General features: G+C 43.9%; 2 protein-coding genes across 9 annotated transcripts in view; one reads left to right on the top strand and one right to left on the bottom strand.

Annotated features, from left to right (window-relative positions):
- The window catches only part of DCP1B (decapping mRNA 1B), a 34,804-nt gene extending 24,906 nt beyond the window's left edge, over window positions 1-9,898 (bottom strand). For both annotated transcript variants that reach the window (XM_063447673.1, XM_063447674.1), the window contains exons 1-3: window positions 9,748-9,898; window positions 8,748-8,788; window positions 7,157-7,284 (exon numbers count right to left, since the gene is read on the bottom strand). In XM_063447673.1, coding sequence (XP_063303743.1) covers window positions 7,157-7,284; window positions 8,748-8,788; window positions 9,748-9,894 — 316 coding nt within the window. In that variant the 5' untranslated portion in view covers window positions 9,895-9,898. The remainder of the gene's footprint in view (window positions 1-7,156; window positions 7,285-8,747; window positions 8,789-9,747) is intronic.
- The window catches only part of CACNA1C (calcium voltage-gated channel subunit alpha1 C), a 590,913-nt gene that overhangs the window by 983 nt on the left and 570,092 nt on the right, over window positions 1-19,838 (top strand). The window lies entirely within an intron of this gene.

Below are 19,838 nucleotides of genomic sequence, written 5' to 3'. Positions count from 1 at the left end.
GTTGCTCACAATTAACAATAAAAACCAACTGGGGAGAAAAAAATACAAAGATTTACTTACACACTATCCTAAATCCCTGTGCACGTATAAATAACTGGAGGCTTTTTTTTTAGTATCACTCCAATGGCCATTAAAGTTTAAGCTCAACTGCCACGTCAAGGCAAAACCTCTTAGGTGAGTCCTACACCAACAATTCACTTCAGCTAGAAGGCAAAAATCTCTGAGACAGGGAGAGTTATTTTTCTAAACCCCTACATACTTCTTAACCTTTAATAGGGAACACAAGGGGTGGGCGGCAGCACGGTTACATGGCTATGTAACACAAATACAGTATATTTTTGGTTAATTGTACTATAGTATAAAAGAAGCAAACTCCAGCACTCTGCAAATTGGGGTATAATTATATTTTTATTCCGTTAAAACAAAAAGGCAACGTTTCAACACACTAGGTGTCTTTCCCAAGCCATCGAAACATTGTGTGTCGAAACGTCTCCCTTTTGTGATGACAGAATAAAAGCACCATTATACCACGATTTGCCGAGTGCTGGGGTTTACCTAATTTCTACTTTTTTTTTTTTTTTTAAAGTCTTGTGGAACCATCTGTATCATCAGCATCGGCAGCTAAGATTGGTTTTCCGTTTTGTTCCAGACAACTTGACACTTTTTTGGTGATGTGTACTATAGTCATTGCTGCAAGGAGTTAGTGGGAGTTTGAGCAACAGGCTTAATTTTGTATGTTGGTGCTGACAACTACCAGTTAACCTTAAAGGACCACTCTAGTGCCAGGAAAACAAACATACTCGTTTTCCTGGCACTAGAGTGCCCTGAGGGTGCCCCCACCCTCAGGGACCCACTCCCGCCGGGCTCTGGGGGGAGGAAGGGGTTAAACTTACCTCTTTCTCCAGCGCCGGGTGGGGAGCTTTCCTCCTCCTCTCCTTCTTCCTTGCGACGTCATCGGCTGAATGCGCATGCGCGGCAGGAGCCGCGCTCGCATTCAGCCGGTCGCATAGGAAAGCATTCATAATGCTTTCCTATGCACGCTTGCGTGCTCTCACTGTGATTTTCACAGTGAGAATCACGCAAGCGCCTCTAGCGGCTGTCAATGAGACAGCCACTAGAGGCTCTGGAGGCTGGCTTAACCCTCAGTATAAACATAGCCGTTTCTCTGAAACGGCTATGTTTATAAAAAAAAAAAAAAAGGGTAAAAGCTAGCTGGACCAGGCACCCAGACCACTTCATTAAGCTGAAGTGGTCTGGGTGCCTAGAGTGGTCCTTTAAATGTCCTCACATTCTACAAAATACAATAAACAATTAAAACCACATATGGGCAGCATGCTGTAGACACTAAAGTGCTCCAGGGTTTAGCCAAGCCATTATAAGGGACTCTGTATAAAAGATTTGCCATCCTTTTGGTTACATGTGTATCATTTTCAGCATTTATAACTATACCACTGATATCCTTGGATCCCTTAGCAATTCCTATACTCCCACAGTGAAAACCTATAAGGAAAAGCAAGTGCATGTTCAAGGATTTAATTAAAAAATAAATAATAATTATAATAAAAGCTTTTGTAACAGAAGTTGGGCATTAACTTGCATGGACTGCTATTGCCATCCATTAGAAACCAGTGGAAACAGTAGTTGCAACTGAGCAGGTACCCCCAGACACTCCCTGATAGATGGGCTATGTTCCAACAGTTTTTCACATTTTCTGTACCCGTCATAATAAATAAAATCTGGATAATTCCTTGCATGAAGTACGATCAAATGCATTTTTGGAGCTTAGATGTTTGTAACCTTTAACCTAGTATTTAATAGTATCTCTGTTACAATTAAAAGATAGAAAACAATTGTTAGGGGATATTAGTTGAAATATAAATTATGCAAATCTCTATAACAAACACAATCATGCCATTGGGGTAAATATGGTAGCTAATATTCTGTATTAACCCCTTAAGGACAGACGACGGATATATTCCGTCATGATTCCCTTTTATTCCAGAAGTTGTGTAATTAAGGGGTAGGGCAACAAGGTAAATCTTGGGGGCTGTGTATGTTGTTATTTGCTATATTGTACCATAAAAGCCTAGGAGTTGTATTCACTAAATCAATGATTATACTTAGTGAATTGCAAATTTAAAAAATAAATATTAACCCTAAATTATTTTGGCCTAAAATCTGCACTCCATTTGTCAATTCTGCACAATTCCCATTTTAGTGAATAAACCTCTGGTTTTCTAACGAATGACGTGGATTTTTCAGGCCTGAAAATATTTTCTAAAACAAAGAATGAAAACTTGTAGTCTTCCAGCTTCTTTCGACAAAAAATTGTGCTCTTGACATGCCACAATTATTGCTGTAAGTAAAGCACATTTACCAAACACCACTAATTACACATGTGAAAGGGATATTCTATACACGATAACATGTAATCTAGAGCCACTGGGTGTTTGTCAGTACATAAAACTAGCAGCAAGTTTGGAAGTGTACACATCTTTTTACATTTGAGCATGTGCGTTTCTGCTCTGCGGCACCCACAACCTGCTATAGGCAATTACCCCGAAAGGGATAATTACATGCAAATAATGGAATGTACCAACTGTTTGTGCAGGTATTTGGTTTAGTTGGAGGAGGGGGCTCGTAGTCAGACAAGCAAAGTAATGCAGAAGTTAATACGCAGCATCTGTGCCTTTTGAAAACAATTTTTAGCAGTGGAAAGCATGCCTTAAAATCCTAAACATTTCCAAGCCAAGTCGGTCCGGATACCCATATACGGCGTTATGGTTGTGAACACAGGTCTGAACTTTGCATTGCCTATTGTGCTGGAGCTGTATGTACATTTTAAAGAAAAACATTCCTATAAAAATATATATATATATATATATATATATATATATATATTTCTATTTTATATTTATACAAGTATAAAGAAAATATTATTCATTCTAATGTAGGACTTCTCTCATCCATTCCAACATTAATATGCTTAAAAATCTATTAAAAACTCACATTTATGCCACTGCCAAAAGAGCCTCTGGCTCTGAAGCTCCAATTGCCTACTGTCAAATCAACATTACTGATCACTTATGCTCAATCAGAAGCATAAAGAGGCATGGTGATTGGGGACACCAAGCACATGTACAACGATAAACAATGCTTCTTTATGAGGAAAAACTCACTTTTGCTTGAATGCTCAAAGCAAGCTGTCAAAGGGATTTACAAAAGAGCAGATTTCTCTAGAAATCAGCAGTTTTAGTAGAGAAGGCTCAGCAGCCTCGCTGTTAACCCATACAGCATTTTCTTCCGCAAGCTAGGATACAGGATAAGTTCGTTTGTATAGAGAGGACCAAAAACAGAACAAAAGGATGAAAAACGCGTTTATATTATAAACTTTGCGGCTTTGGGCCAGACGTGTAAGAAATGCAATATTCAGGGACTTAAATAGCCAATACTGCAGCATATGTTCTGAGATCTATTGCGTAGAATAAGCCTAAAAATACAGAAATATATATATTGAAAAAAAAAATGCATGTTTTTAGTTGTCAAGACTAGAGTATCATCATGTAAATGCACAACACCAACAGAAAAGAACACTGTATTCAACTAGCCATGTTTGGAGACATTTATTTCCATGTACAGTTCAGATTGTCAACTTAAAAGGAATACTATAAGCATCAAAACTACTTTTGGTTAATGAAGCAGTTTTTGTATATAACCTCACTGCTCAATTTTCTGCCATTTAGGAGTGTCATAGATAAAGGTAAATAAAGGGTTAAAGCCTTTGCCTTATTTAGGCCCTTCAACGTCTGCAGGGGATAAAAAAAAAAAATTAATTGTTTGGGTCAGCAGCTGCTTCTTCTCTTTCTCATGAAATGTTACTTTTTGTTAACCTCGCATAGTTTAGATAAGACGTTAAAGTAAGCGTAGAGGATAAGAGTAGAAAGTAATTGTCCCTTGTTTACACGTACACATGCGCAGTAGACTAATGCCATTTTATATATGCAATGCTCTCCCAATTAAAGATTGAGATGATTTTGAACTACAAACGAAGTGAGTCTGTGGTTTTATTATCGGTTCTCCTGAGTGCTCGTATATCTAATTAGGAGCCTCTGGTTATCTCTGGGATGATTTATCCATTATAAATATCTATATCAGGAGTTAAATCACCTTTGTTTCCTTTTATTCATCCCTAGACACACCTTCTCCAGTGGTGACAGACACGGCCTGCATGAAAAAAATGGTTTTGTTTTCAAACAGATGTTAACTTGCTTTAGGAGTTTTTATCTTAAGCTCTGTACATTTACCGTTAAACACACACAGGGTCTAGAAGGTTATTAACAGAGCAGGAAATAAATTCTAAATTAAACAGACTATGCAATAAAGGAAGTTGAAAAATTAGATGTGTCTTTACTGGAAGTGTTTAGGAAGGCTGTGCAAGGCACATGCAGGAAGGTTGGCCTAGGACTGCATAAACAAAACGATTTAACTTGGAAATTGCAGTTTAGTGAATAGCTCTGCTCAGGTCTAAGCAGGGTTCTGAAACGTTGTAAATTATTTTCTGTTAGATTTGTTTAATATTTCTATACCCCTGTAAATTGTAGTCACAGATTTACCTATGGGCCATTTTCTTCTGCCTCGATTATGTACATCCAGGCACTCTCCCAACACCTACATTAGAAGCCAGATCACTTATGGCATTTGTCATACTTGACGTTTACACAAGTAAAGCAATATTTGTTGTGTGAGATAAAATCTCAAACATTTAAAAGGAACCTGCCAACACTTACCTCAGTAAGCATTCTCCTGCTGCGATAGCACCGAAAGGTCACCTGTCATTCTTCTGCTTTCCTTGATCAATTAATGCCTCACATAGAGTTTATGGCAAAGTATTGATTGACAGGTTAGAGAAACAATTTTTATATGGGTTTTTCGTCCACTCGATTCATTTGCTAGTAAAACAGCTAACAATATACCGGTATATGAAATTCCATGCGCTTTAAAAAAAAGCTCAACTTGTTTGGAGCATGACAGGTGCCCTTTAATGTCTAACAAAGAGAAAGTGACACCATACCATATTTACTGAATTTGACAGGGAAACTTGTATCACCTATTGTACTTATTATCTTCTGCTGATAATGTTCTTTATGAACAATCACATGAAAATATCAGTAATGAAGTCAAAAGTAAAATAGCATGTTATTTAAAAAAAAAAAAAACTTCATTCCCAAACTTGCTATATGCAGTCAACAAAATAATGCTCAGTAAATCTACTCAGTAACCAGAGAATCAGTGATTTTGTTTTCTTTCTTACACTGAATAAATATTTGGGCATCCATCTATCTACAGGCATTTTTGCTTTTCAAGTTGATTTCTTTGGGGAACGTGGGGCAGGTGGTGTGGTGTGTTCCCTATGTTTAAAGCAGGCTCTCAGTAATTATAGCAGTTCATCCACAAGGCAGCTGGTGTTTCCTTGATATTGGGAGGTTCTGTTTCTGTCAGGGGGTGTTTGTCTCTAAGGATTGTTCCACACGGAGTCGCTCCCGCCCAACACAACACTACTCAAACTGCTATTCCTGATCAGCTTGCATTTGTTACAGACTATCTTAATACAAGATTGAGTTTAACAACCATGGTGAACGACCTAGCAGTGGAAAAGTGTGCCAACTTTTGCAGTGATCTGTATTTCTGAAGGAGAACATTTTGTAATTCGCGACTGTTGGTCAGAAAAAAAAAGTCTACTAGACCATGTAGCCTATGTGAACAAGCATAAGAGCATGGACCAAGTACACATGCAGATATCAAATGTTTAACAAGATGTAGCATAATTCAAATGTGAAATAAATGCAGGTTTGTGCAATTGTATAAATTGGTTTCAAGACTCATAAGTGCTGCCAGTCCATGTGACCTAGGTGGTCAAGAAAAACAAGGACAATTTTGCATAATTCTGTGCAAATTTACTTCTGTCGTCAGCGAGCACTGCACACTGGCAACATAAGTAACAATCTCATCCCTTGCAGGCATCCTGCCTGTAAGGGGATGCTTGCGCTTTCCTCCTGCCTCCCTTCATTTCTTATATTGCGTTTTGTTTTTATTTTTGTTATAAAACTAGTAACACCTCCTCCCTCAGCTCAGAGTGTGCACATGCATTCTAAACCGGCGAAACAGTCCAATCACAGGCTTCTATAGGAGAAGCTTTTTATTGGACTGTGCAAAGCCTATGCGTACGTCAGAGGAGGGAGATAGGCGCCAGAAGTTTCGCCCAATAGAGCGTTTTAAGCCTAAAAAAAGTTTTAAAAAGTGCTAGTAAGGCTAGATGAGCATCAAGGAGAAAAGTCATTAAAGGGAAACTCCAGTGCCAGGAAAACAATCCGTTTTCCTGGCACTGGAGGGTCCCTCTCCCTCCCACCCACCAATCCCCAGTTACTGAAGGGGTGAAAACCCCTTCAGTCACTTACCTGAGGCAGCAACGATGTCCCTCGTCGCTGTCTCCTCCTCCGCGGCGCTCCTCCCTCTGATTCCGTCGGCCGGCGGGCGAGACTGATCCCGCCCACCGGCCGAGGAGACCTAATGCGCATGCGCGGCGTGCATTAGCACTCCCCATAGCATTGAAAACTAATTTAAATGCTTTCCTATGGGGAAATGAGCGACGCTGGAGGTCCTCACACAGCGTGAGGACGTTCAGCGACGCTCTAGCAAGGAAAATCCTTGCTATAATCCAGGAAGTGACCAGTTTGATGTTAAAGCATACAGTTACTGCCTGGAATCTTAAACGGGTGTTAAACACCGTAGCCACTATATCTGGTCACAGTGGTTATGGTGTTATCCCACATTTTTTGTAAAACTGTTTTTAAATGGTTGAAGACATCACCAAAAACCCACACCTCAGACTGCGACATCAATATACTTCTGGGACCTCAACTACTTCTGCAATGTATTCATGGTATCAAATATAATAGGTTTCACATATTACGCTGATGTTAAATGAAAAGGATAACATTGCTCTCTTTAAAGTACCCCCATGTTTTTTTAGATTATCAACAAAAAAAAATTGTTTTCACTTAAAAATTCTTCAACATATCTTCAAGAAACAGCCATCAAAAATCATGTATAGTCAGAGAGATGTTTACAGTCCGAGAAATTGCATAAAACTACTCACATCTAGCATTCCTGTATAACAGGAAGGGGTCTTGAAGCTGGAAGTCAAGATCTTTAGTGATGGGCTCAGTCCGATTTTCCATACTAAGTCGATTCATAATTGTAAAGCCATGTTTGGGTGATGCAGACCTAAGCACATAAAATAACATATCAATAAACAGGAATTAATTACTAATAACCCAATGCAAAACTTTGGCTACTAACATTTACATTAGCTTGACAATGAGAGGGTTGTGCAAGATTCAGAGCCTATAAACCTGAAATTTAATAGCTCTATATAATATGTTCATTTTCAGTTGCTGCCTGAATAACACAGTATTCTTCTGCAGGAAGATACTTTTCCAATGGTTCAAATTCGCATTTTCAGTAAATGTATCAAGTGCACAATAAGAAACTTGTATAGTGGATTATGATGAGATATGGAGCCTAAAATATGAGTATAAGGTCAACAGTAACCAAAACACCAGGGTTCTGTAAAATATGAAGCATGTGTCAGCAATGCAAAAAAAGAAATAGTAACTTTTATTGGTTATCTATATGGGGAGTAGACAACAGACTCACTTTAAAAGGACAACTGTCATAACATTTTCACTTGTTTATCTAAAAGTTTATTATATACATTTAATGAAACGTTAAGCGGCACTATCACCGTCTGGGGACTTTGCATAATCTGCAAGGATCCCTGATGGCGACATCGCCACTAAAGGTCCGGTGGCTGGGAAGGGCAGGTAATGGCAAGTTTTATTTACCTGAACCTGTCCCTCGCGGGTGCCGCCATCTTCTCCCAGCAAGTCCTCTTCAGAGCCAGGAGACTTCACTGCAACGTTGAGTTCTATGGAGGACACAGGATCCTCCATAAAGCCAATTCCCTGCAGCCATCACAAATGACGACTAGGGGGATTCACACTTCTAGACAGCGGTAGCTCTACCCAGTGTATAGAAGGGTTAGGCGTAGGAGTAGTACTGAGACAAAGTAGTCCCTACATTACCTCAGTATAGCTCTTGACTGTGTTGGAACTTAAGTGAAATTCCAACAGTCAATATGAGTATTTCAAAAAGATTCTGGGGGATGGGCTGTGAGTGGCCAGGGACCCTTATTTAGAGTAAGACAGTTAAGATGAGACAGTGCCAGACAACTCCAGGCACTATACCGAATTCAATGAACTGAAATAGTTAGTGTCTACAGGAACTCTTTAAAGACTGAACGCAACATGCAGACTTCCAAGTGTACAACAATTGTATAAAAATCTACTTTACTAAAGAGGAACGGTCATTGTTCAGTTGTGCTAAATATTTTAATTTGTTTATAAATTCTTTTTGAATTTGCACACTGTGAGGAGTGGCACATGTGTGTATGCATGCATACAGCATTCTTGCAATAAAAAGCACAGCAACCAGATCACATGCAACAGAGAATCTAGGAATAAAAACCACTAAAAAAAATTTTTTTAAATTATCATCTTTGCAGAGACGATTATTGTGCTTATTACCTAACAAACACCAGTACAGAGACCTAAAACATTTTGGCAAACACAGTTGCACACAGTGTATACCATCAACTTAAAAATGTAAATGCTATATGCATCACTCACCTGGTATAAATAAACAATGTTCCTTCAACATCTGTCTTTTCCTGAAATAAAATAGGACTAGTTACAAACTATTAAATGTAGAGATTTTAAGAAGCCAACATATAGCTTCTTCCTGGCACAGAAATACAGTTTATATGAGGTTTTATAATTGTGCGTTATATATGAGTAATACCTAGAGAGCTTACATTTAGCAGCCCATGTATTAACACAAATTCTAAAAAAAAGTTATTTACTGTTATTCACTGTGCGATATACACATTTCGTATTTGAGAGAAAAATAAAAAATTCCATCATAAATGTTATTCTACATTAACTACTTGCTTTACTGCTGACATCTCTAGTATGGAGTTTCCGTTTAACCCATACACCGCCGATGTTAGGTGTTTTGTCTTTGGATTTTTTTAACCATTTGCTCGTTGGCTGCTAGCGCAGACAGTTTGACTTTATAAATTATTTCACACAGTCACATACATCTGTACAGTATGAAAAGCAGATTCGATTCTCGCTGATTTGGATCCAGTATTGCAAAATCCAGACGTTGCGTGAACAATGTTTGGATTTTACAGTCTATATGCCCCTTAATCGTTTAAGATTGTTTCAGTTGCTCCAAACTGTGGGCATTTGCAGTTTATTTAAACACTGTGTGTGGCTGTCAATAGTGGTTGGCCGGGTAAACAAAGTGGGCAGCTAGTCTTAATAATGTTAAAGGTAAATAATGATGCAGTATTGAGGTTTAGCCATACGATAAAGTAAGGCATTTCACATTATCCTCACCATAAGGTAACAATGGACAGCATGTAGATCCCCAGCTGTTACAGAACTACAACTCCCATGCTGCCTTCTTCTTCCTTACGGCTGGTAAAGCAGTATGGGAGATGTAGTCCTCCAACATCTGTGGGATCTGTGAGCCACCCAGCCTGCCATGGGGCTCCTTCCCACTGACACCATGTAATGCTGGGCAGCCCATGCAGCCCTCTGACCCCCCCTCTGGGTCACTCACCCACTCGTTGGCCTTGTGGCTGAAAGTATAGAGAGCCACCTGACTTGCCACATCGACGATACCCCTAATGTACGGGTCCTGCTGCTGTAAAGCAGCTAAGCTTATGTCCAGGCCCCGGCCGAGCAGACCATTCCCGGAGGCCGCCATCTTCCTTTCCTTATGGTTCAGTCGCGATGCGCCGCGCGCAGAGCACAAACCAGACAAAGCAATCGAACACAGAGCGCGGTTACCACGGCAACAGCATAGCCGATTACAGCGGCTGATAGACCAGTGTGTGTGAGAGACAGACTGAGCAAGACAGACTGACAGACAATAGAGGGGATAGAAACATGTGGCAATCATGTATCAGAGCTACACTGGGTGTAGGAATATGACTAGTTAGGATGGACATATGGAATATGGATATTATAGGGATGCATTGATAGCAATGGAACTGCAGAATAATATCTACTGTTTAATATTAAAAAATCCAAAAATATATGTTTGTAAAAACTGCTCGTAATTGTACAAGTTCTGAACCAAAACAAAACATGGGATTTGGCTATATGTCTGCTCAACCATCATTTTCCTCTTACATATTAAAAGGATCCTATAGTGACAGGAAAACAAACCCGTTTTCCTGGCACTATAGAGTCTTGGAGTGCCCCTCTCCCTCGGCGCTGAAGGGGTTAAAATCCTCCCTGTGCGCTGGTGACCTCTCCTCCCCCGCAGACGTCAGCTCCGGAGTGGAGCTGAATGTGCATGCGCCGCCAGAGCCGTGCACGCTTTCAAACCACCCTTAGGAAAGCATTGCTCAATGCTTTCCTATGGACGTCCAGCGTCATCTCAGTGTGATTTTCACACTGAGAATCGCGGAAGCGGCCTCTAGTGGCTGTCAGATAGACAGCCACTAGAGGCTGGATTAAACCTCAATGTAAACATAGAAGTTTCTCTGAAACTACTATGTTTACAGCTGCAGGCTTAAAACTAGAGTCAAATAAGTGCGATTTACTCCGTGTAAATCGCGGAAGCGCCTCTAGTGGCTGTCAGGGAGACAACCACTAGAGGCCGGATTAACCCTGCAATGTAAACATAGCAGTTTCTCTGAGGCTGAGAATCTCTGAGCCTGTGCTCTGACTCACTAACTGAGCGCTGGAACCACGAGGGAGAGGATATGATCTGACTGCACCTACTGCTGGTGCGCACCAGTGGACTACCAGCGAATCGTTTAAACTAAATATGCTGGTGTACCCAACTTGTGAGCTGTGTTGGCCGCCGGGTGCCTCTGTTGTCATGGCACCCTGCGTGACCGCACAGCTTGCCCACCCCAACGGCTGGCCCTGCTGACACACACTGACGTTACTACTTAGACATCCCTCAATATTAATACAGACATCAGAGTAAACACCAATAAACTGTGGAAACAGAGCTGATCCCCCCCCAAATTTATGAAAGGTTTGCTTAGAGGATTTTTTGTAAGATTAAATCATGCCTCCTCCTCTCTCTCCCCCATGCGCTGCTCTGTAGGCTGGGAGGAAGTGAAGAGTAATCACAGTCTCCCAGCACAACGCCACCTGTGGCTGCATGGGGAACAGCTGTTTAATGTAATGCTTGCAGGACGGGCAGCTGCCGCAGAACCTCTTTGTTTCCGTCTCTGCAAAGGGCTCCAGGCACTGCTTGTTGTGAGTGTGAGCCACTGTAAATTAGGGGCAGAGGGCAGAGGGCACTTGCACTGCGGTCAAGAGGGGTCTGGGCAGGAGGAGAGTGCAGTGCAATCAGTGAACTCCCCTCCTGTGGGTCACCAGTAGACTGGTGCACCTGCCCAGGATCAGAGCCGGTGCAAGGATTTTTGCCGCCCTAGACAAAATATAAATTTGCTGCCCCCCCATGTGACATCACAATGCCCCACCCATATGATCTGCCATATGAACTATCACCAGTGCTGCACACAGTGTGTGTTTACATTAAAAAGCCTGCAGGGACCAGCTATAGACACCACAACCACTATAGTGTCCCTTTAATGTGAGGTAAATTATAGATTAGTGTCACTAATAATATACTAGATTGCCTACTTACAATTAGAAGAGGATGATGATGAGCTGCAGTTTGGCTCCACTGGTCTGGTGTAGAACAGGATCTCTGGAGGCTGTTTGCAACTGTGGTCACAAAATTCAATGTTCTGGGAGAATTAGAAGCAGCTCCATTTTTTGGGGGCCTCTTACACAGCTCAAGGTCTGGGCCCCAGGGCCTGACGGTGGGTATGCCCATAAGGCCCACTCATAAGTCCACTTATATGTTCCACCCACCCATGAGTTCGTTCACAGGGAGTGGAGTGTGTAGGGTATGTGTTATGAGTTATTGTAGAGGATCTAATATGTGTGCTTATGGTATGTAGTTTATAGGGATACCAGTTTGTGCAGGTGATGCAGTGTGTTTGTGTGTAGTGGAAGCAGTGTGTATTTGTGTATAAGGGATGTATTATGTGTTTCTGGTTGTGTGTAAGGGATGCATTGTGTGAATCTGTGTTTGTATGCAAAAGGGATGCAAGGTGTGTGTCTGTATGTGTGTGCATTGAGTGTAAGAGATGCATTGTGTTTCTGTGTGTATGTAAGAAAAGCAGTGTGTGTGTGTGTGTTTGCATTGTCTGTTTCTGTGTATGTGTGCAAATGATGCATTGTCTTTGTGTGGGGGTTGCATTGTGTGTGTGTGTAATGGATGCATTGTGTGTTTCTCTGTGTGTAAGGGAAGCATGTTGTGTTTCTGTGTATGTATAGGGATGCATTGTGTGTTTCTGTGTATGTATAGGGATGCATTGTGTGTGTGTGTGTGTGTGTGTGTGCGCATAGTGTGAAAGAGCTCCCTGTCTTGCCCCCTGTCCTATAGAGCTGTCCCTTCTGTCCCTTAGAGCTTCTTAACCCTCCGACTTCTTCTTACTCCCCCTTCTTCTTCTTACCCCCTCTTATTCTTCTTCTTACACCCCCCCTTCTTCTTACCCCCTTCTTCTTCTTACTCCCCCTTCTTCTTCTTACTCCCCCTTCTTCTTACTCCCCCTTCTTCTTCTTACTTCCCCCTCTCCTTCTTACTCCCCACTCTTCTTCTTACTCCCCCTTCTTCTTATCTACCCTCCTTCTTACTCCCCCTCTCCCTCTTCTTACTCCCCCTCCCCCCCTCTTTTTCTTATCTCCCCTCCTTCTTATCTCCCCTCCTTCTTACTCCCCCTTCTTCTTCTTCTTACTCCCCACTCTTCTTACTCCCCCCTATTTTTCTTACTCCCCCTTCTTCTTCTTACCCCCTTCTTTTTCTTATCTCCCCTCCTTCTTACTCCCCCTCTCCCTCTTCTTACTCCCCCTCCCCCTCCCCCCTCTTTTTCTTATATCCCCTCCTTCTTACTCCCCCCTCTTCTTACTCCCCTTCCCCCTCTTATTCTTACTCCCCCTCCCCCTCTTCTTCTTACTTCCCCTTCTTCTTCTTACCCCCCTCTTTTTCTTATCTCCCCTCCTTCTTACTCCCCCCTCTTCTTACTCACCCCCTTCTTTTTCTTATCTCCCCTCCTTCTTACTCCCCCCTCCCCCTCTTCTTATTCCCCCTCCCCCTCTTCTTCCCCCCTTTTCTTATCTCCCCTCCTTCTTACTGCCCCCTCTTCTTACTCCCCCCTCCCCCTCTTCTTACTCCCCCTCCCTCTCTTCTTCTTACTCCCCCCTCCATCTCTTCTTACCCCCCCTCCCCTCTTACTCCCCCCTCCCTCTCTTCTTACCCCCCTCCCCTCTAACTCCCCCCTCCCCTCTTCTTACTCCCCACCCCATCTTCTTACTCCCCCCTCCCCTCTTCTTACTCCCCCCTCCCTCTCCTTACTCCCCCTCCCTCTTCTTACTCTCCCCCTCCCCTCCTCTTACTCCCCCCTCCCCTCTTACTCTCCCCTCACTCTCCCCCTCTTCTTACTCTCCCCCTCCCCTTACTCTCCCCCCTCCCCTCCTCTTACTTCCCCCTCCCCTCTTACTCCCCCTCACTCTCCCCCTCTTACTTACTCTCCCCCTCCCCTCTTCTTACTCCCCCCTCTTCTTATTGCCCCCTCCCCTCTTCTTATTCCCCCACCTCCCCTCTTACTCCCCCTCCCCTCTTCTTACTCCCCCTCCCCTCTTCTTACTCCCCACCTCCCTCTCCACCTCCCCTCTAACTCCCCCCTCCCCTCTTACTCTCCCCCTCCGCTCTTCTTACTCCCCACCCCTTCTTCTTACTCCCCACTCCCCTCTTCTTACTCCCCCTCCCTCTCCTCTTCTTCTTACTCTCCCCCTCCTCTTACTCTCCCCCCTCCCCTCCTCTTACTCCCCCCTCCCCTCTTACTCCCCCCTCACTCTCCCCCTCTTCTTACTCTCCCCCTCTTCTTATTCCGCCCTCTTCTTATTCCCCCACCTCCCCTCTTACTCCCCCACCTCCCCTCTTACTCCCCCCTCCCCTCTTCTTATTCCCCCCTCCCCTCTTCTTATTCCCCCCTCCCTCTTCTTATCCCCCCTCCCTCTTCTTATTCCCCCCTCCACTCTTCTTATTCCCCCCTACCTCCCCACTTCTTATTCCCTCCCCTCCCCTCTTCTTATTCCCCCCTCTCCCCTCTTCTTATTCCCCCCCTCCCCTCTTCTTATTCCCCCCTCCCCTCTTCTTATTTCCCCCCCCTCCCCTCTTCTTATTCACCCCCTTCCCCCCCTCCCTGCTTCTTACCCCCCCTCCCTTATTCTTACCCCCTCCCCTGTAGCGTGGCCGAGCTGCTTTCCGGTCCGCGGTGCCCGGCCGGAGTGATAGGAAGGTGCACACTCAGTGTGCACTTCCTGTCAGTCCGTCCGGTTACAGGAAACAGAAACTCAGCGCAGAACAGGAGTTTCTGTTTCTTGTAACCGGCCGGACTGACAGGAAGTGCACACTCAGTGTGCACCTTCCCATCACTCAGGCCGAGACCGCGGACCGGAGACCAGCTCGGCCACGCTACAGGGGAGGGGAGGGAGGGAAAAGCAGCTGCAGCCGTCTGAGCGCTCTTTACAGAGCGCTCGGCGGCTGCAGCATTTAAAGGGCCGGCCCGCCGCGCCGGTCCTAAAAGAATTTCGGGCGGCCTGGGGGGCAATTGCCTCCCTGCCCCCGGGCCCAGCCCGCCCCTGTATGGCAATATACCTCAGCACATAATGCACCTGTCATGGTTTAATATATTTATTACCTGTTATGTGTTAAAATGATATATGTGTGTGTGTGTATATATATATATATATATTGTTTGTATATTGTATTTTTTGTTAATATTGTATCCTATTGTAACAATGCAATGATTTGTGGACCCAGGACATACTTGAAACCGAGAGAAATCTCAATGTATCCTTCCTGGTAAATATTTTATACATAAATAACTGTTATTAGCTTACACTTCTTGTTAAAATGTGATATGGTTCTCTCTAGTAAAAGCTAATCTTCTGCATCACTCTTCTTCCTGATATGTCACTCATTATCACGAATGTAGGTCTAGCTTGATTACTTTTATTTAAAAAAGAGGCTGTTCAGTTTGGTAGTTTATGTTATTTTGAATAACAACTGGTTAACTAATATGTTATAACTGCTTTAACTCTGATTTCTTGATTCTCTTGATTCTCTACTGCCATTCTCTTGACTTAATAAAATAAATAATGACAAATATATATATATATATATATATATATATATATATATATATAAATATGGAATGTTGGAACATCTGTCCTGTCCTTGGTGATCACCTGAATTACCTGCCATTGCCATCTATCCAAACCGTACCACGCCCTCAAGTACTTGGGGACACTCAATTAGAGACCATACAAAGGAGTTTGATTCAGAAAATGTCCAATATTTATTAAACAGAACACAACATTTAAAGGCATACACAATAGTGGGAGTCTAGGGGGAGTATAATCCATTACCAATCAAATATTGACAACTATTAATTAACAATGTGTGATTGTATGTGGAAATGTTAGAGAGACAGATTTTGTGGATCTCTGGAAGTAGCAGACCACAGTACACAATCCTTCCGCTTGGCAAACTGGTGGCAGCGCTCTGACTCATAGACCAAAAAGCCTTCCAAACTTTTCAAGTTATTTAAGATATTGACAATATAATAAATACAGGTTTCTTTTAAGGGTAAGGGACCGACTGGCCTCGGCCTCGGTTGGCAAGGAGAACTCCAGGGCACAGTCACCATAGCACTGACTTTGACTATACTATCCAAGTCACAATACCTTGTTTGTTTTGTGGGTTTTAGCTCTTCTTTGGATTTAAAGACATAAAGGTTAATTGTCTGTTGGCACAGCACTGCAGGAGTGGGGGAGCAGGCAGTATTTGCACAGGGTTTTTCCTTGGCCTGGTGGCACAATCTTGAACTGTCCCTCTGGAATATTTATAAGGAGACTGAGCATCTGGGCCGACTAGGCTCCTAGATTATGCGAATGTGTGGTGTCCAGGGCCGGACTGGGTACAAAGCAGCCCTGGAAAAAAATCTATGCCAGCCCCATAAGTCACTGCGTCTAATACGCTGCTGACCCCACTATTTAATACACTGATGACCTCCCTCCCCCTATCAATATACTGCTGATCCCCCTCCCCACTATCTAATACACTGCTGATCCCTCTCCTCCTTATCTAATACACTGCTGACCCCTCTCCTCAATCTAATACACTGCTGACCACCCTCCCCCCATAATCTAATACACTGCTGACTCCCCTATCTAATACACTGCTGACCCCCCTCTCCCTATATAATACACTGCTGACCCCCCTCTCCCTATCAATACACTGCTGATCTCCCTCCCCCTATCTAATACACTGCTGTCCCCCTCCCCCTAATCTAATACACTGCTGACCCCTCTATCTAACACACTGCTGACCTCCTCCCCTTATCTAATACCCTCTGACCGCTGACCCCCTTTCCCCTATCTAGTACAGTGTTGCTCCCCTCCCCCTAATCTAATACACTGCTGACCCCCTCCCCCTATCTAATACAGTGTTTTCCCCTCCCCCTAATCCAATTCACTGCTGGCCCTCTCCCCCTAATCTAATACACTGCTGACCCCCTTACCCCTCCCCCCCCATGCACCTCCAAATGTAATACACACACTTACTGACACACACTCACTGACAGACACACACACTCACTGACAGATACACACACTTACTGACACACACTCACTGACAGATAGAAACACACACACAAACTTACTGACACACACACACTCCCTTACTGACACACACACACACACACACTTACTTTCAGACATACACACACACACACACTCACAAATTAATTGTTTTCCTTGTTGCTCCGACCTTTAGGAGTCCTCTGGGTTCTCTCCCTGGGGTCCAGTGACATTCATGATCTTCATGCTCCTCTCTGCTCCCTCTGCATCACCAGAGAGGGCGCGCGAGGGAGCAGGAAGATCATCAGCACAATCAGCGCTCCCTCGCCGCCGCCTGCCTCCTTCCTTAGCCGACCAGTATATTTCTGCAGAGTAGGCACCTGCCATCTGGGACAAGCATGTGCCTACTCTGCCTTGCTACGGAGGCGCCCTTAGGTGGCCATCTGGCCACCTTCTGGGCTCCCTGTGAAAGGCCATCAGCCTGTTCCGCGCAGCCCCCTTCACCTCCTGGCGCCTGTGCGCGGTGCACCCGCCCATGATCGGCCCTGCAGCGGCCGTTTTTCTAATTATTTAGGGTGGCCTGGGGGGCAATTGCCTCCCTGCCCCCCCGGCCCAGCCCGCCCCTGCCTGCTGTGGTCTTTGTTTAGCCAAGTAGAGTGCAGCACTCTGTCTGATTAATTGGTTACCGAACTTTGGCTTGTCTTACATTTTCTTACGTTTTCTCTGCTCCCTGACCTCGGCTAGTCTCTTCGTATTCCATCTCTCTATTTCCCTTTGACCTTGGCTTGCTTTGACTATTCTTTTGCATAGCCCAGCCATTCTGTTGTGTCCTGTCTGTGTGTTAGGTTCCCTACCAATTGTGACGCAGGGAGTACGGGCAAAGGTGTCAAGTGGGACTCGGGTAAGTTGTGAAACCTTTCTAAACTGGTTTCATAAATTATTCTAGGTGGGCGCCAAGGCACTCCTGATGTCATAACCACTACAGCAGGCTGGGGTTGCTGTATTTCTTGTACAGAAAAAGATGTAATGGAAAAATATGAGTCCCACTAAAAGGCGAGCTGTTTGAACTGTTGTCCATTCTCCGTATTCTCTTGTGCTCTGTTTTAGTTTATTTGCTAGGTATTCAGACGTGGACCCATTGCTCTCTGTGTCAAGAATCATATCGGGTTTGTATTTCTAATGCCATAATGTCATGTAAAAGCTCATACAAAAAGGTGGAGAGACCTATACATGTATGACATTGATTTACCATAATGTTTTACCACTTTGATGTACCGGTATTTAAATAAAAAACTAAGCTGTGGATATATTTATTGCATTCTTTATGTATAAATGAATCCATCTCCATAACAAGGAACAACAACAATGATTGCATGGCTCTGAGAGGAGCATTCCAACATTAGAAATAAATATTGTTTGTAAATGTTGAGTGCTCTGGTTTCCTCAAAGAAAAAACAAAAACACTTTACTTACAACTAATCCAGGATTGAAACTATCTCCTCCCCACAGTTCTACTCTCTCCCTCAAAAGATAATCACTAGTGATGATATTCCAGCCAATCCAGTGCTTTTCATTAAGATGCTTTAGGACACAGGGTGCATGCATGAAACCAATGTTATTCAACTTTGAGCAAGGAGTGAGAGGAAGAGGGGAGAGAGAGCCTGGACCATCCCACTCTCAGGCCTCCAAATGTCCCAATTTTAGGGGAACATTACTTGTTTCGAGGTCCTGTTGCACCATCCCCAGTTTACACTACACTCAGGGCACTAGGACCACACAGAGAGCCCATTCACACCAGGCTGACCCCACTCCCTTTTCAGGTGAGTCTTCTCCTTTTGGGCAATGCCAGTGGTGGTTCTCATCACTCCACTCCCCTTTTTACCCTACTAGCATTCGGTATGCACTCTCATCAGCCTTAGCCATCTTCCTCCTCCCACACCCAGCTCCCTCAGAAACCCAAGGAAGACATCCTCCTGTCAGTAGGGTGGCAATATGTGTATTTTCTGTGTGTCTGTCAGTGTCAGAATGTGTATATCTGTGCGTATGAGGAACGGAATTGGGGAATACCTACTAAACAGGGATTTATTTTATTCAGGTAGATGAGTGTTCCTTTAATTTTGCTTACTATGTAGGGCTGGAATCAATATGAAAGGCTGTCCAACCAGATTTTCTTTGGTTCCGAAGCTGATACTGCATTCAAACACAGATTCGGCACACAAATGCAACCATGAGAAAACTGGGCAAATAGTAGATCCCCAGCTAGCAAGGAATGATGTGAGCTGTATAGTAGTAAAGGATCTCGACTTTTTGGCCACCCATGTTCTGTAGGGGGCTCAACAAATTGTTTACACCAAAGTCCACTCTTCATTAGTGCCGCCAAGCTTTATATATATATATATATATATATATATATATAGTTAAATAGTTAATACATTGCTAAATACAAATACACACACCAGTGAAGCCATAAGACTTGCTTCTTGCTTTTCCCACAGAAATTTCACATTAACGGTGCTCTCACTACTACAAGGGATTCTGGGTAGGCATATGCAAATGAGCTCAACAAAGAACCAAATTTTTGCCTCATACTAACTTTATACTGTAAATGGCAGTGATGGCGAACCTATGGCACGCGTGCCACAGGTGGCACGCCGGGCCCTCTCTGTGGGCACGCAGCCACAGGTCCGCCATCACTGCAGAGTAGGCACCTGCCTGCCCGAAACGGCAGGCGCCTACTCTGCTTCCGTGTCGGGAGGCAGGGGGAGGGATCTGTGATGCTGATCCCCTGTCCTCCCACGCGATGCTGTGTGGAGCGTTGCCGAGCGTTACCATGGCAACGCTCCACACAGCATCGCGCGGGAGGACAGGGGATCAGCATCACAGATCCCTCCCCCTGCCTCCCGACATGGAAGCACTGCCTGCCACCACCGGACCACCAGGGATGGCTGTGTCCCCCCCCCCCCCACTTCA

This window comes from Pelobates fuscus, chromosome 3, assembly GCF_036172605.1.
Source record: "Pelobates fuscus isolate aPelFus1 chromosome 3, aPelFus1.pri, whole genome shotgun sequence".
Classification (NCBI taxonomy): domain Eukaryota; kingdom Metazoa; phylum Chordata; class Amphibia; order Anura; family Pelobatidae; genus Pelobates; species Pelobates fuscus.
The sequence above is the reverse complement of the archived record's forward strand: the minus strand, read 5'-3'. Positions and strand labels throughout refer to the sequence as shown.